This window comes from Heptranchias perlo, chromosome 2 (genome assembly GCF_035084215.1).
Source record: "Heptranchias perlo isolate sHepPer1 chromosome 2, sHepPer1.hap1, whole genome shotgun sequence".
NCBI lineage: Eukaryota > Metazoa > Chordata > Chondrichthyes > Hexanchiformes > Hexanchidae > Heptranchias > Heptranchias perlo.
Window position 1 is genome coordinate 116,180,311 of NC_090326.1, and position 16,547 is coordinate 116,196,857.

The following is a 16,547-nucleotide window of genomic DNA, read 5'->3' on the forward strand; positions in this document are numbered from 1 at the left end:
CTGGGGGTCCTAGTGCAAGAAAATCAAAGTTAGTTTGCAGGTGCAGCAGGTGATCAAGAAGGCCAACGGAATGTTGGCTTTTATTGCTAGGGGGATAGAATATAAAAACAGGGAGGTATTGCTGCAGTTATATAAGGTATTAGTGAGACCGCACCTGGAATACTGCATAGTTTTGGTGTCCATACTTAAGAAAAGACATACTTGCTCTCGAGGCAGTACAAAGAAGGTTTACTCGGTTAATCCCGGGGATGAGGGGGCGGACATATGAGGAGAGGTTGAGTAGATTGGGACTCTACTCATTGGAGTTCAGAAGAATGAGAGGCGATCTTATAGAAACATATAAGATTGTGAAGGGGCTTGATCGGGTGGATGCGGTAAGGATGTTCCCAAGGATGGGTGAAACTAGAACGAGGGGGCATAATCTTAGAATAAGGGGCTGCTCTTTCAAAACTGAGATGAGGAGAAACTTCTTCACTCAGAGGGTGGTAGGTCTGTGGAATTTGCTGCTCCAGGAAGCTGTGGAAGCTACATCATTAAATAAATTTAAAACAGAAATACAGTTTCCTAGAAGTAAAGGGAATTAGGGGTTACGGGGAGCGGGCAGGAAATTGGACATGATTTTAGATTTGAGGTTAGGACCAGATCAGCCATGATCTTATTGAATGGCGGAGCAGGCTCGAGGGGCCGATTGGCCTACTCCTGCTCCTATTTCTTATGTTCTTATGAAATTATATAATGTGGAACCTTTCAACAAACAGCTTAATCTTGCTAGTTGTCTTTTCCCTCCTCTCTCGCTAGCTAAAATCCCTCGAGAGGGGCTGATGAAAGGAGAAATCTGTTAAATTAGCTATAACCATATGAAACTTTTGTTCCCTCACTAATAGACTGTAGGTTAGAAACATCTACAGAGACTTGAAATTCAGTGTTTCTGATGGGTCGTAATGTGATGCAAAAAAAGTTGTCTTTTTAAACAGGAAACTGATAAACATATATTTAGATTGGTGTGGCATAGTAAGTGAACTTCCAAACTTTAATCTTTAACCTGATCCTTACAGCAAAGAAATTGCCCAAGAACGAGCCTCAGAATACAGGACCAAACAGTGGAAGAAGCAGAGGAGTAGATCTTCATGAACCCACCCAACAGACCAAGAGCCAGTGCTGTAGTAACTAGGCCTGTTTCTAATGCAATTCCATCTCCAAGTATCCACTTCACTACTGCTTTGTAATGGGAAAACCGGTGTTAACAGATGACCCTCAACAATTCCAAATTTTAGAGGGGAAAGCATATAGTTAAATTTCTAATACAAGATTTATGTCTTAAGAACTTTTAAAATGTAAAATGTTCTTCTCTTCAGTTGGTAGATGCATGCATCACTTGGTACATGCATAAATTTTGCCTTCTGTCAGGATGGACTAATGGAAAAACTAATGAAACCTTAAAAACCTGCTTAAATTGGTGATTCAATTTAATGTAACAATTGAAATTTGTTGTACCATTGACTGTATCCAATTGCTAACTAAGCAGTGACCATTTGGTTAATGCTTCTTGTGTGTTTTTATTGGATGTACAGTATAATTAAAACCAATTAATCTAATTATTTATTGGGAATAACTTTAAAATGTTAAGTTGTTTCCTTCAGTAATTTGGTCTGCTGATAGAATTATAATGGAATTGAACTCTATTTTGGCAGGTTATTGTGTAAAAGCTGTACCACTCCTTGCACTAACATTTTCTCGTGTATATTCCCACTATCATTACTTTGAGATTACTCAGATCCATTTCTTGTAAATAGGGTATTATGACTTGGTCTGCATTTACATAAACTTACCGGACTGCTCTGGTAGGAAAGCTGTATTGAAAAAAAATCATATTAAAAATACAGAACTAATTGAAGCAGATCACAAGATTTGCTATAGAAGGGTTATGAAAACTTTATAATTATGATATAAATATGACAGGGCACTCTACAAATGTATGTACTGTAAGTAATGACCATGTATTTCTTCAGTAATTTTTCCAGCAAGTTCCCAAATGTTTTTTGTTACAGAATGTTTTCTTTTTCCATTGTAATGCACAATTTTTTGTAGTTAAGGTTTGCAGTACTCTGTTGACATATCTTCTAAAAGGTGAATTATCTGATGATAAACCAATAGCACAATATGTAAAAATTTTATGCCATTGCATTAAAATGAAGCATCTAGCAAAAGGAGAAAGGGTAATGGCTTTGCATTTAACAATGGGCAAACTAATGAATGGATTTTTTAAAATGCAATAATCAAGACAGTAGTCATAATCTTACGTAAACTCTTCCTCCTTTGGCTCAATCCATGTGAATGCAGTGTTTCAGAACTAAAATTAAGTTACAGGTTTTTGTATTTATTCACCTGTTAGAAATTGAACATCTCTAATCAATTTGTTAAAATATACATGTAAATAAATATATTCAAAATGTTGGTGTTAAATCATTTTGAGATACTTATGAACTGGAATGTTAGAAATATATTAAATCTGTCAAACATCCATGACTCATTTTCAAATTTGATGTGACCAGAAAGCTAAAGTTAAGTCAGTATACTGTACAGTTTTTGCTAGGACTTTGAAAGTCCTTCAGCTTAAAATTTTGATAAAGGAAATTTAAATCTTTAAAGTAATTCAAAGAAAATTGAAAGCAATGTCCCTGGAAAACTCCCCAGCTCCTCTTCGAGTGGTGCTATGGGATTTTTTTTTACATCCACCTGAGGGCAGATGAAGCCTTAGTTTAACGTTTCATCTGAAAGACTGCACCTCCCAATGGTGCAGCAGTCCCTCCGAACTGCTTTGAAGTATCCACCTAGATTATGTGCTCAAGTCTCGAGTGGAACTTGAGCCCACAACTTTCTGACTCAGACAAGAGTCCTACCACTGAGTCAAGGCTGACATCTTCTATTATATTTCCAGAATATATTTTTTTTAAATGCCAATTGGTACTTTCAACACAGTGCTCAGTATCTCCTTCACTCCTTAGATCCAGCCTTTACTCAAGATAGTTGGAAAACAAAATAGTACTATTTGAGTGAGGCCTTCATTTTATCATCCAGATCCGTGTATTCTATATCCTGTTAGAGGAGCTTCCTTACACACTACAGGAGGGTTTTGGTGACAAAATGACAGCATTGGTAAAACCTTCTAAATATAAATCTAATCTCCAAATGACTTGGGACAGAATAAATTAGTCACATTACATTGAGGGGGCTTTTGGGTTGACACTGCTCTAAATTGCATTGAGTTGTAGTTCTGCTGAGGTGCTGGGGTAACACTATTCTCATCCAGTGGTTTGCATTATTGGTCTGCTTGAGGATCTGGCTTGTTGGTAGTGGGTCATCATTGAATCCAAGGTATCTCAGCCCACTATTGATAGATGGGCGGTTGCCTTAGCAGTGTTTTGGTGGCTTGGGAGCAATGATTTCTAATTTATAGACCTTTCTGGAGACAGTAAACCAATGGTTATTTTTATTTCAAAGTTGCTGTCCCACTTTTGTCTTTGCTTCGATCATTTAAGGTAACCTTCATGATCAAGCCATTAACAAAACTCATCTGCTGCATTTCTGGATATGTATGCATTGTGTTTTGGGGATTTGTTAGTGACCACAGATCTATCTAACGGTCATGTATTTTTACATAGCAGTTAGGCCCTACCATTAACAATTTCTCAGGCTTCATTTCCAAACTGGCTAACTTAACTATTAAGTCCTTTGCTTTAGCCTTTTCCAGTTTTTACAAAGTGCCTTTCAGTAATTGTTGCACATTTACATCTGCAGCATAGTCAAATGTATTCATAATCTAGATGAGTGGTTAGTCCAGGCTTCTGGTGGTCTGCCTGTCCATCAAGCAATTATCTTCCTACAATTGAGCTTTTGGTCAAAGAATAACCAGACAACAGTACAAATACTAAAATGCAAAACATTTCTATTGATTATTCTAACATTAGTGGAAAAGTATCAGATGAATTATCTTTCTTCCCCAAACAAGGGCCTGGATTTTCCAATAAGACTCTGTACCTGCACCAGAGCCAGGGAGTGGAGACTTGCTGTGGTAGGCCGAAGTAGGGGGGATGAAACTCCTGCACACGGAGGAAAAAGACAGCCGTAGATCTGCCTGAAAAAACAAATCCCTGTTAATTTTTAGTGGTGTTGCTGGGGCCTGTGCACAGTGCCCTCAGATACTAGCACAGACCTTGTGATCATTATTCCTCTGCTGGATGCTAAGGCCTAAACAGGTGGTGCAAGTGGCTAGTGTTTAATTGTGGTGGGGAAGGAGAGAGAAAGCAGGAAATACAGCAGAAGCAATGTTTCCCTGATTTTAATTTGCATGCATCTGCCCATATAGGGTCAGGCCCAGTTTAGGTTGCTGAGTTCAGTTTCTGTGAAATGGACAGCAGAGACACGGTGAAGTGCATTCCCAAGTAACTTCCACTTGTGCCCACCCCAGCTCTACCAAACAAATTGATGGGTGGAAAAAAATCTTTTTATACAATGCCTAGCGTAGCTTGCTTTAGCTGTCCCACTTACCCAGTTGAAAAGATAGTGGTTGTCAAATCAGGTCTATACAGCAATGAGTGAAGTGTAACTTAATTTTTTACTTAACCAACAGCATCAAAGATTGATTGGATGCTGATTCATTACAATATTTAACATCTATAATAATTTAAATAAACCAAGTAATATTAATGACAATCATAAGTTCAACAGTAATTTATAGTGCAATATCTAAGCTGCATTTGATGTCCAAAATTAGAATTTAAACTTGGCAGTGTTACATTTCCAATACTAAGTCTACCTTTGTGGCTAACAGGGGCTTTATTAGAGATTTTTATAAATTATGAAGGGTTTCAATAGAATAAATAGGAAGAGACTATTTCCTCTGGTTGGGGAGTCAATGATGAGGGGCCATGAATTTAAAGTTATTACCATGTGATGAGAGAGATCAGAGTAAATTTCTGTATGCAAAGGCTTGTTGGAGCATAGAATGCTTTGCCACAGGGAACAGCTGTGGTAGAGACCATTGCATCTTTTAAGTGAAAACTGGAAAAGCTATTTGAAGCAGGTGATACGGGCCAATGGAGAGAGTGCGAAGGAATTTTGGATTGCCCTAGCAAAGAGTTGGCACAGATATAATGAAACAAATGGTCACCTGCTGTGCTGTGAACTCAATGTGAGCAGGAGATGATGTAGCCAAATCTTGTAGCAGGCTGGCTATTGTCTTCCTAGCCTAAGCTAATATTGCACATACTATAATTCTCTGTTGCTATTATAGTGTACTTTTCCTCTGCTTATAAATTTAAGCTATTAACTGTTGTGATATACTTAGAGCAGAGAAGGTTAGGAGGAGATTTGATAGAGGTATTCAAAATCATTAAGGGTTTTGATCGAGTAAATGAGAAACTATTTCCAGTGGAAGGAGGGTCAGTAACCAGAGGACACAGATTTAAAGTAATTGGCAAAAGAACCAGAGGTGTCATGAGGGAAAAAAATTTATGCAGTGAGTTATGATCTGGAACGCACTTCCTGAAAGGGTGGTGGAAGCAGATTCAACAGTAACCTTCAAAAAGGGAATTGGATAAGTACTAGAAGTGGAAAAATTTGCAGGGCTTTGGGGAAAAAGCAGGGGAGTGGGACTAATTGGATAGCTTTTTCAAAGAGCCAGCACAGGCACGATGGGCCTAATGGCCTTCTGTGTTGTATCATTCTATGATTCTACGATAATCTTTTGTTTAATCGTAGAAAGGTTTCAGCACGGAAGGAGGCTATTCGGCCCATTGAGTCCAGGCCGGCTCTATGAAAGAGCAATCCAGCTAGTCCCACTCCCCTGCCCTTTCCCCGTAGCCCTCCAATTTTTTTCCTTTCAAGTACTTATCCAGTTCCCTTTTGAAGGCCATGATTGAATCTACCTCCACCACCCCCTCGGGCAGTGCATTCCAGATCCTAACCACTCACTGTGTAAAGAAGTTTTTCCTCATGTCACCTTTGGTTCTTTTGCCAATCACCTTAAATCTATGTCCTCTGGTTCTTGACCCTTCCACCAATGGGAACAGTTTCTCTACTCTGTCAAGCCCCTTTGTGATTTTGAATAACTCTATCAAATCTCCTCTCAATCTTCTCTGTTCCAAGGAGAGCAACGCCAGCTGCTCCAGTCTATCCATGTAACTAAAGTCCTCCATTCTAGTAAATCTCTTCTGCACCCTTTCTAAGGCCTTCACATCTCTCCTAAAGTGCGGTGCCCAGAACTGGACACAATACTCCAGTTGTGGCCGAGTCAGTGGTTTATAAAGATTCATCACGACTTCCATACTTTAGTACTCTATGCCTCTATTTATAAAGCCCAGAATCCCGTATGCTTTTTTAACCACTTTCTCAACCTGCCCTGCAACATTAAACGATTTGTGCACATATACCCTCAGATCTCTCTGTTCCTGTACCCCTTTTAGAGTTGTGCCCTCTAGTTTATATTGCCTCTCCTTGTTCTTCCTACTGAAATGTATCACTTCGCATTTTTTGCATTAAATTTCATCTGCCACGTGTCTGCCCATGCCTATATCCTCTTGGAGTCTATCACTGTCCTCCTCACTATTTATTACCCTTCCAAGTTTTGTGCCATTTGCAAATTTTGAAATTGTGTCCTGTACACCCAAGTCCAATTTATTTATATCAAGAAAAGTAGTGATCCCAGCACCGACCCCTGGGGCACACCACTGTACATCACCCTCCAGTCTGAAAAACAAAAGTTCATCACTACTCTCTGTTTCCTGTCACTTAGCCAATTCTGTATCCATGTCGCTACTGCGCACTTTATTCCATGGGCTGCAGTCTTGATGATAAGCCTATCATGTGGCACTTTATCAAGCGCCTTTTGAAAATCCATATACACATCAACTGCCCTCATCTACCCTCTCTGTTACCTCATCAAAAAACTCTATCAGGATAGTTAAACATGATTTGCCTTTAACAAATCCGTGCTGACTTTCCCTAATCAATCCACCCTCGTCCAATTGACCTGTTCATTCTGTCCCGGATTATCGTTTCTAAAAGTTTCCCCACCACTGAGGTTAAAATGTCTGGCCTATAGTTGCTGGATTTATCCTTACACCCTTTTTTGAACAAGGGTGTAACATTTGCAATTCTCCAGTCCACTGGCACCACCCCCGTATCTACAGATGTTTGGAAGATTATGGCCAGTACCTCCGCAATTTCCACCTTTACTTCCCTCAGCAACCTCGGATACATCCGGACCAGGTGACTTATCTACTTTAAGTACAGCTAGCCTTTCAAGTACCTCTTCATCAATTTTTAGACCATTCAGTATCTCAACTATATCTTCCTTTACTGAGACTCTGGCAGCATGTTCTTCCTTGGTAAAGACAGATGTAAAGTACTCATTTAGTAACTCAGCCATCCTCCCAGCCTCCACGAGTAGATCTCGTTTATGGTCCCTAATCGGCCCCACTTCTCCTCTTACTACCCGTTTACATGCCTGTAGAAGACTTTTGGGTTCTCTTTTATGTTGGCCACCGGTCTATTCTCATACTCTCTCTTTGCCCCTCTTATTTCCTTTTTCACTTCCCCTCTGCACTTTCTATATTCTGCTTGTCACTTGTCTCATCAACCTGACATCTGTCATATGCCCCTTTTTTCCGTTTCATCTTACTATCTCTTTTGTCAGCCAAAGAGCTCTGGTTTTAGTTCCCTACCTTTCTGCCTCGTGGGAATGTGCCTAGACTGCACCCAAACCATCTCCTCTTTAAAAGCCATGTTTAGGCTAAACATTCCAACTTAATTTCCAACTTTTCACTCTTAAACAACCATCTCAGCTTATGAAGACCTGCTTTAATGTTGTCTACAAATTCCCTCAAAAAACATCTAACTCTTCTGGAAACCCTTTCTGAGATGGGTGAATAATGCATAGCCTTAAATACTTTAAATATCAAATGAATTGCCACTTAAGGGATATGACTAATGGCGACCAACCAAGTCAAAGAAAGACTTGCATTTATATATTACCTTTCATGACCTCAGGACATCTCAAAGTGCTTTACAGCCAATGAAATACTTTTGGAATATAGTCACTGTTGTAAAGTAGGAAAATGAGCACCCACCTAACCACCTCCCCTTGACATTCAACGCATTACCTTTACCGAATCCCCTACCATCAACATCCTGGGGGTCACCACTGACCAGAACTTAACTGGACCAGCCACATAAATACTGTGGCTACAAGAGCAGGTCAGAGGCTGGGTATTCTGCGGCGAGTGACTCACCTCCTGACTCCCCAAAGCCTTTCTACCATCTACAAGGCACAAGTCAGAAGTGTGATGGAATACTCTCCATTTGCCTGGACGAGTGCAGCTCCAACAACATTCAAGAAGCTCGACACCATCCAGGACAAAGCAGCCCGCTTGATTGGCACCCCATCCACCACCCTAAACATTCACTCCCTTCACCACCAGCACACCGTGGCTTCAGTGTGTACCATCCACAGGATGCATTGCAGCAACTCGCCAAGGCTTCTTCGACAGCATCTCCCAAACCCGCGACCTCTACCACCTAGAATGACAAGGACATGGGAACAACAACATCTGCACGTTCCCCTCCAAGTCACACACCATCCCGACTTGGAAATATATAGTCGTTCCTTCATCGTCGCTGGGTCAAAATCCTGGAACTCTCTACCTAACAGCACTGTGGGAGAACCTTCACCAAACAGACTGCAGCGGTTTAAGAAGGCGGCTCACCACCTTCTCAAGGGCAATAGGAATGGGCAATAAATGCTGGCCTTGCCAGTGACGCCAACATCCTATGAACGAATAAAAAAAAAATTTGCACACATGGTCCCACAAACAGCAATGAGATGATGACCAACTAATCATTTTTTTTTTATGATGTTGGTTGAGGGATAAACATTGGCCAAGACATCATGGAAAACTCCCCTGCTCTTCTTCAAATAGTGCCATGGGATCTTTTATGTCCACCTAAGGGGGCAGACAGGTCTTAGTTTAATGTCTCTTCCAAAAGGGTCTTCTTGTCCTCATCTTCCACCCCACCAGCCTCTATATTCAACATATCATCCTCCACCATTTCCGCCACCTCCAGCGCGATCCCAACCACCAAACATATCTTCCCATCCCCTCCCTTTTCAGTATTCCGAAGGGACCGCCCCTCCGGGACACCCTGGTCCACTCTTCCATCACCCCCAACACCCGCTCTCCTTCCCATGGCACCTTCCTGTGCAAGCGCAAGAGATGCAGCACCTGCCCCTTCACCACCTCCCCTCCCACCGTCCAGAGATCCAAACACTCCTTCCAGGTGAAACAGCTGTTTACTTGTACTTCTTTCAATTTAATACTGTATTCACTGCTCACAATGCTGTCTCCTCTACATTGGGGAGACCAAATGCTGATTGGGTGATCACTTCGCTGAACTCCTCTGCTCTGTCCGCAAGCGTGATCCTGACCTACTGGTCACTTGCCATTTTAATTCCCCATCCCACTCCCACTCTGACCTCGGCCTCTTACACTGTTCCAATGAAGCTCAACGGAAGCTCAAGGAACAGCACCTCATCTTTCATTTAGGCACTTTACAACCTACCGGACTCAACACTGATTTCAATAACTTCAGACCATAACCGCTGCTCCCATTTTTTTCCCCCCAATATGTATTAGTTATTGGACTGCAACTGCTGGTTATGGTTCTGCTGTTGCCATTTACAGCTACTCTAGACCGATCTTTTGTTTTTTTAACTTGGCCCATTTACCACCCTCCTTGCCTTGCACCACCCTTCTGTCATTTAATCACTCTTGCCCTCTCCCCATCACAAACCTTCCCTTTAGTTCTTTCCTTCCTTCCTTTCCCTCCCACCCCTTTCCCTGGCTCTGTACTTGCTTAAAAACTTTAACTCTTTAACAGTTCTGACGAAAGGTCTTCAACCTGAAATGTTAACTCTGTTTCTTTCTCCATAGATGCTGCCTCACTTGCTGAGCTTTTCCAGCATTTTCTGTTTTTATTTCTGCTCTTGTTTTGCTAGTTTAGGAAGCTGCAGGGAACCATCAGGTGAGCGGTGTCTTTTGACAATATTATAGCAGTTTGTGACCAATCCAGATAGATCCTTACCTGAACTGATATCTGCGCTGATCTTCCATTTCAAATTAAAGTGTTCAAAGAAACCCCCCAAATTGCTCGGTTGAGGAGAGTGAAGCAAGTACAAGAGGAGGGCACTCATGGGACGTGAATCTCCAAAGTGAAGATCAGCAAAAAAACGTTTGAGTACCTTTGATATAAAAATGCAACATTTTATGTTAAGAGTGCTCCAGATTTGTAGGTGGCCTGTAGTGTTCGTTGATTTTTCTAGTCAAGCTTGTCTGGGACTATTCAGGATCTCAATAATAAACTGTTGGACCTCCCCTCTGAGCACGATTAGTTATTTATGAATTATTAGCAGTCTGAACTTAAATAAAATTCTTTGGTTTTACATTTTACTATATTTTAACTGATTTTTCACCTCAAAATTGTCAGAGAACAGTGGAGATTTTCCACTTGTAATTTTTGTGAGTCTTGCAAAACTCGTTATGCGCAACCTCTTTCAGCTGCATATGAGTAGCTGGTCTGGAATGTGTTGCTTCATCTCAACAACAACAACTTGCATTTATATAGCACCTTTAACGTAGTAAAACATCCCAAAACGCTTCACATTAGCGTTATCAAACAAAATTTGACACCGAGCCACATAACGAGATATTAGATCAGGTGACCAAAAGCTTAGCCAAAGGGGTAGGTTTTAAGGAGCAACTTAAAGGAGGAGAAAGAGGTAGAGAGGCGGAGAGGTTTTGGGAGGGAATTTCAGAGCTTAGGACCTAGGCAGATGAAGGCGCGGCTGCCAATGGTGGAGTGATTAAAATTGGGGATGCGCAAGAGGACAGAATTGGAGGAGATCTGGGAGGGTTGTAGGGCTGGAGGAAATCACAGATTCAGAGAGGGGCGAGGTCATGGAGGGATTTGGAAACAAGGATGAGAATTTTAAAATCGAGGCGTTGTTGTACCGGGAGCCAATGTAGGTCAACGAGCACAGGGGTGATGGGAGAGCGGAACTTGGTGCAACTTAGGATATGGACAGCAGAGCTTTGGATGAGCTCAACTTTATGGAGGGTGGAAGATGGGAGGCCGGCTAGGAGAGCATTGGAATAGTCAAGTCTGGAGGTAATAAAGGCAAGGATGAGGGTTTCAGCAGCAGATGAGCTGAGGCAAGGGCAGTGACAGGCAATGTTATGGAGGTGAAAGTAGGTGGTCTTGATGATGGAGCGGATATTTGGTCGGAAGCTCATCTCGGGGTCAAATATGATGCCAAGCTTGCAGACGGTCTGGTTCAGCCTCAGACAGTGGCCAGGGAGAGGGGTGGAGCTGGTGGCTAGGGAACGGAGTTTGTAGCGGGGACCGAAGACAATAGCTTCAGTCTTCCCAATATTTAGTTGGAGGAAATTTCTGCTCATCCAGTACTGGATGTCAGACAAGCAGTGTTACAAATCAGGCACAGTGGAGGGGTCAAGAGAGCTGGTGGTGAGGTACAGCTGGTGTCGTCAGCGTACATTTGGAACCTGACATTCCACCTCACCTCACAAATACACCATCAACAGATAAATTAAAGGTAAGTTATATTTTTCGTTGCATCTCTCAACTATCTGTGCGATTACTGCTAGGTTCCCTAATTCTCCCACTGGAATCCTGGTCTCCACCCTCCTCTCTGTGTGCCCACGCAGTCTACAACAGTGGCTCAGTCTAATTCTCCCACTGGAATCCTGGTCTCCACCCTCCTCTCTGTGTGCCCACGCAGTCTACAACAGTGGCTCAGTCTAATTCTCCCACTGGAATCCTGGTCTCCACCCTCCTCTCTGTGTGCCCACGCAGTCTACAACAGTGGCTCAGTCTAATTCAAAGTTAGTACTCATACCACCTGACTTTGAAAATCCTAAATGAAATTCAATCATTTGTAGGCAATATTTTTGATAGCCTTTTAACAACTTGTTCATCTAAAATATATAGGTTCTTCTTGACAAGTTTATTTACTTTTAAAATAAATTGGGGGGGGGGGGGGGGCGGGGGGAAGCATAATCAGTCAGAGCGAATAAATTATAAGGATGCAAAAAAAGGTGACTGAATTTCTTGTAATATTAGACTTCCACCTGATGTTTTTAAACTTGAAAATGTATGTTTTCCTCTACTTTTCATCTGGATTTAAATTTAAACTAGAAAAATGCTTAGTGAATTGGTCTTTCATGATTTCAATCTCCTCCTGCTGACTATACTTGATGAGTGATTAATAAGATAGTAGATGCCCCATATTATCAGACAGAGGCCTACAAATGCATTCAATGTACCCTAATATGAGCAGCGAGCATGAAGGGGCTGGAAGCCTGTGCACTAGGTTCATTAAGCCCTGACTTGATTTGGATTAGATGACAACCCCCACCCCCACCCCCATAATGCACCTGGAAGACCTGAGTAGCACTGCACTCATTATCAGCTCATGTATCAAGCAAGCCCTTTCTAGTTCCTCCAGCTCTGCTTTCCAAAGCTGGTACTCCCGAGTGAACTGCATCCCAGGTGAGGTAGCCTTACTTTAAAGATGTTTGTGAAGCATTTTTTTTTCTTCGACTGTAGGAGAGGAACCCATGCACCCCCTCCCCAAACGTTTGAGAAGGAAAGAATGTAAATGCTGACCTTTAGCGGCCCAAAGCTCATGTTTTTCTAGAGTTCGGTTGAGACCCAAGCAATACTGCCACTATTACATCACTGAGAAGCATAGACTACATTACAACTACATCCCAAATATTTCCCCTTTCTGTATTTGAAGAAGTCAATAAAATTAAGACTTACTCATGCATAGAGACAACAACCATTTACTCTTAGGAGTCATTGAAACAACTGGGTCAAAATGCAACAACAAAGATTGAAAACTCACTTTTCCCTTGCATGGAAATAACACTGAACCCAATTCAAGGTGTACAATTAATTTCACACCTACTTCAGTGCATTGCATACCATATTGTTAAAGGATACATAAACCGTGCAATACATTTGAAATCCGATGCTACAGAATTGGTTTCTTCTCCTAAGCAAGCCAAAGGGTTTTAGCCCTCTTCCATAATCATTCCCCAATCACATCTTGAGGAGGGAAGGGAGGAGAGCAGCTTTCTTATCATTCAATATCTTAAAGGCACAATACCTTTTTATCAAATGAGAAGCATCCACAATGCTGTCCCTGGGAATCACAGAATGTTGCAGCACAGAAATAGGCTATTTGGTCCATTAAATCTGTGCTAGTATTTTTCTCCACATGAGCCACCTAGTCTAATCCCACTATCCTACTCACTCCACACACCCTTTAATATTCCTCTTTTTCAATCAACTATCCAATTCCCTTAAAAAAAAATGGACTGTGCTTCTGTAAGCTGTTTGCCCAAGGGATTGGTTTTGTGCCATGAGGGGCAGGTTCAAATTAAAGGCAGCTCAAAAACAGGTCATCATTCTTAATACTACAACATCTTGCACTTATGTAACACAACCTCACATGGCATTTCACAAGAGGGATCCTCCAGAAATTGGGAGAAAGTTAAGAGAGGTGACTGAAGGCAAGGTTAAAGAGGTAGGTCTTTGAAAGAGTTAAGAGACGAATGAAGCAAGGCAGAGGCATTTAGGGAAAGAATTCCAGAGTGCAGAGGCATTATGGCTGAAGGCTCTGTCATTGATGGTAGGATGGGGTGTAGGAACTCAGTACACAAGTCTTAGGGGGTAATGTTCACTTTCGGTGCAGTTGCAGATCGGCCTCCCATTATATGCCTTGCCTGATATTCCTTCATTGACTGAAAATCAAGAACTGAAAATCAGGTAGGGTATGTAACGGGCAATAGTTAGTTTGCTGCCTGTGCCGAAAGGGATAATTATCCCTAAAGTATCTTCTATCCATCAACTACACCATTTAGAGAAAAAACAATCAATTCAAATTTTAAAATTAATTTCTGAAGCAGTGTGAAGTGTTTGATATAATTTAACTGCTTGTGAGTTATGCAGTTTGTTTCATATAGAAAATAAGTTACTATTCCCTACTCTATTCCTTTCCAATCATCTTCCCTTACCCTTTCTCAATAGTGACTCACAGCAGGGTTCCACAGGTGCCAGCAGTCCTTCAGTACCTCACTCAAGCAGCCAATCTTCAGATGAGCTTAGACACTGTGGGGTAAATTTTAACCACCAAGGACTGGTGGGTGGGCAGTGAAAATGCTAAGTTTTCAGAGTGGGACAGCATCCCGGCTCCAACACGCCTACTTCTAGGTTTAACCTAGGCAGGTTTGTCCGCCTGTGGAGAGCAGACACCAGGAAGTCCGGCCCTCACTTAAAGCTGGCGGGCTGATACTTAAAAGAACAATGTACCTCATTGAGACACTTGAGGGAAGTAATATTTGTGTATTGTACAATTAAAATAAATTTAACCTTACCTGTTTAAGAATCCCATTGTCTCCGAATCACGTCAGGTGAAAGCAGACAGGAAGGGCCGGATCTACGAGGTGAGTGCCTTTATTGCACTGCTTGTGGGCCCGGAGGAGCAGGAGTGCTTCATCCAGGCCCAACAAGTTCACCTAGCTGACAGGACCCCCGCGATCACACCCCCTCTCCCCGCGATCCACGATGCTGGCTGACCCCCTGATGTCATCCACGTCCCCCCCCCCACCTCAACGGACAGGAGGTTCCCAGGGGCAGGGAGGAGCTAAAATATCAGGATCGAGCAACCCAATCCCATTCCCACCCCTTTAAATTTTAACATACAGAAATCAGGCCATTGACGAGGCTCCCGCAAAAGGCAGACGGGGTCCTAATGCCCGATGAGATCATCGGCGCCGCGACTTAAATTTAATTGGAAGTGAGGGGGAGCTGTAGGCTGCCCGACAGCTCATCTGAGGCGGGAACTGCCGACTAAGTGCTAAGGTAAGTGCTAAAGATCTGCTCTTTTAGCACCTTGTGGGCCAGGAGGAGCAGGAGCGCTCCCCCCAGGCCTCACAAGGAAGCCTTCGGCCTCCCCCAATCCAGATCACTGCCCGGAGCCCCTTCTACCCCCAACACCCCACCTCCTGATCGCGGCCCGGAGCTGATGTTCCCTTCAGAATGTCGGGAACAATCCCACTGCTGGTTTTTCCTCCTGCCTGCCAGCCTGGCTGCCAATTTGTCCGGCTGCCGGGCGGGAGGCAACCCGACGATATTCAAAAATGAGGCCCTGCTGTTAGGATCGTCAGGGCCTCCACATCCCCATCCTTACCGGATTCTATGTCCGATTATGGGTTCCCCCGAACCCTTCACAGCTCTCTGTTAATATTGGGGCATATATGTGAGCTATTTTATCAGGGGGGCATCACAGCCAAATCTGATCCTGCACTCACACACATTTGCCACGGATGCATTTTTCAGTATGACAATAAAGAGCAGAAATCCTAGCTGATTTGTTTTTCTTCCCCCTACCCCAGAGACACTGAGGTCATCTGTCATATCTCTGCTACCAAGCCAGATGTGATCAGCCCAGTTAACAAAGACCATGGATTAAATCTGCTGAACCTTTACTGCTCAGTATCGCACTACATGGAGAACTTTACCCCAGAATGTCAACCAATGAGTTGGAGGCGGGGTGGAGCGGGACTAACAGCAAAAAGTCTATTTTACAGCCAACAAAATCTATCTATTCAGCAAGCAGCAAAGCAAACAAAGGCTATTTAAACAATGGACTACAGCAAACAATCTACAGAGTCTATTTAAAAAGAGTCTCTACAAATGACAGCAAACAAAACTCATGACCGAAACTAAAGTAACTTTTGCAGATAAAAGCAGGGTGGTTTCGCTGTCAAACTGCAGAAAGGGGAGGATAGGTACATAATACAAATTGATTATTTCTCCAGCAAAATGCAGTAACTGGAGCATATTCACATACAAATTTTGTGCGTAAAATCAATCCCACTCACTTACAGCAGTGCAGTCTCCAGGCGCGATTGATGGAAGAATTACCCAATCATCTCCATTTTGGCTGGGGATAGTGGTGTCACTATATGCAGCCCGCTTACCCACTAAGCCATCAACGTATGTTCCCTGTATTTTGGGTGAAGTTTACATTGTGGATGGAACAAACAATGATTTTTTGTGTACAGTGGTATACTTAGGCAGTTATTTTCTTTGAAATTCGCAAATGTATCACTGGCCCGGAAATTGCTCCGAGTGGCGAACCAACAGTCCCCACTGCTCATTAAATTAAGACTCACCCACTAAGTATCTGCGGGCTTTTTGGCAGCAACTTCCTTCAATGGTGAGCTTAAACAAGGGCAGTGTTCTTTCCCGGGCTTCTCTGAACTGTGAGAGCAGGGAAAGGAGCTCTCTGTCCCCTCAACCAATCAGCTTGAAGCATCATTGACAAGCCACATGGTGAGAACCAGGAAGTGAAGCATCCTTCACAAGCTGCGCAGACTAAGAACCAGATAGTTTAGTAAATT

The 16,547-nt window shown here is 42.5% G+C and overlaps 1 protein-coding gene across 1 annotated transcript in view; it reads left to right on the plus strand.

Annotated features, from left to right (window-relative positions):
• Positions 1-2,521, plus strand: part of LOC137342285 (ras-related protein Rab-5A) — a 39,246-nt gene extending 36,725 nt beyond the window's left edge. The window contains exon 6 of the mRNA XM_068006200.1: positions 1,056-2,521. Coding sequence (XP_067862301.1) covers positions 1,056-1,171 — 116 coding nt within the window. The 3' untranslated portion in view covers positions 1,172-2,521. The remainder of the gene's footprint in view (positions 1-1,055) is intronic.
• The last annotated feature ends 14,026 nt before the right edge of the window (positions 2,522-16,547 follow it).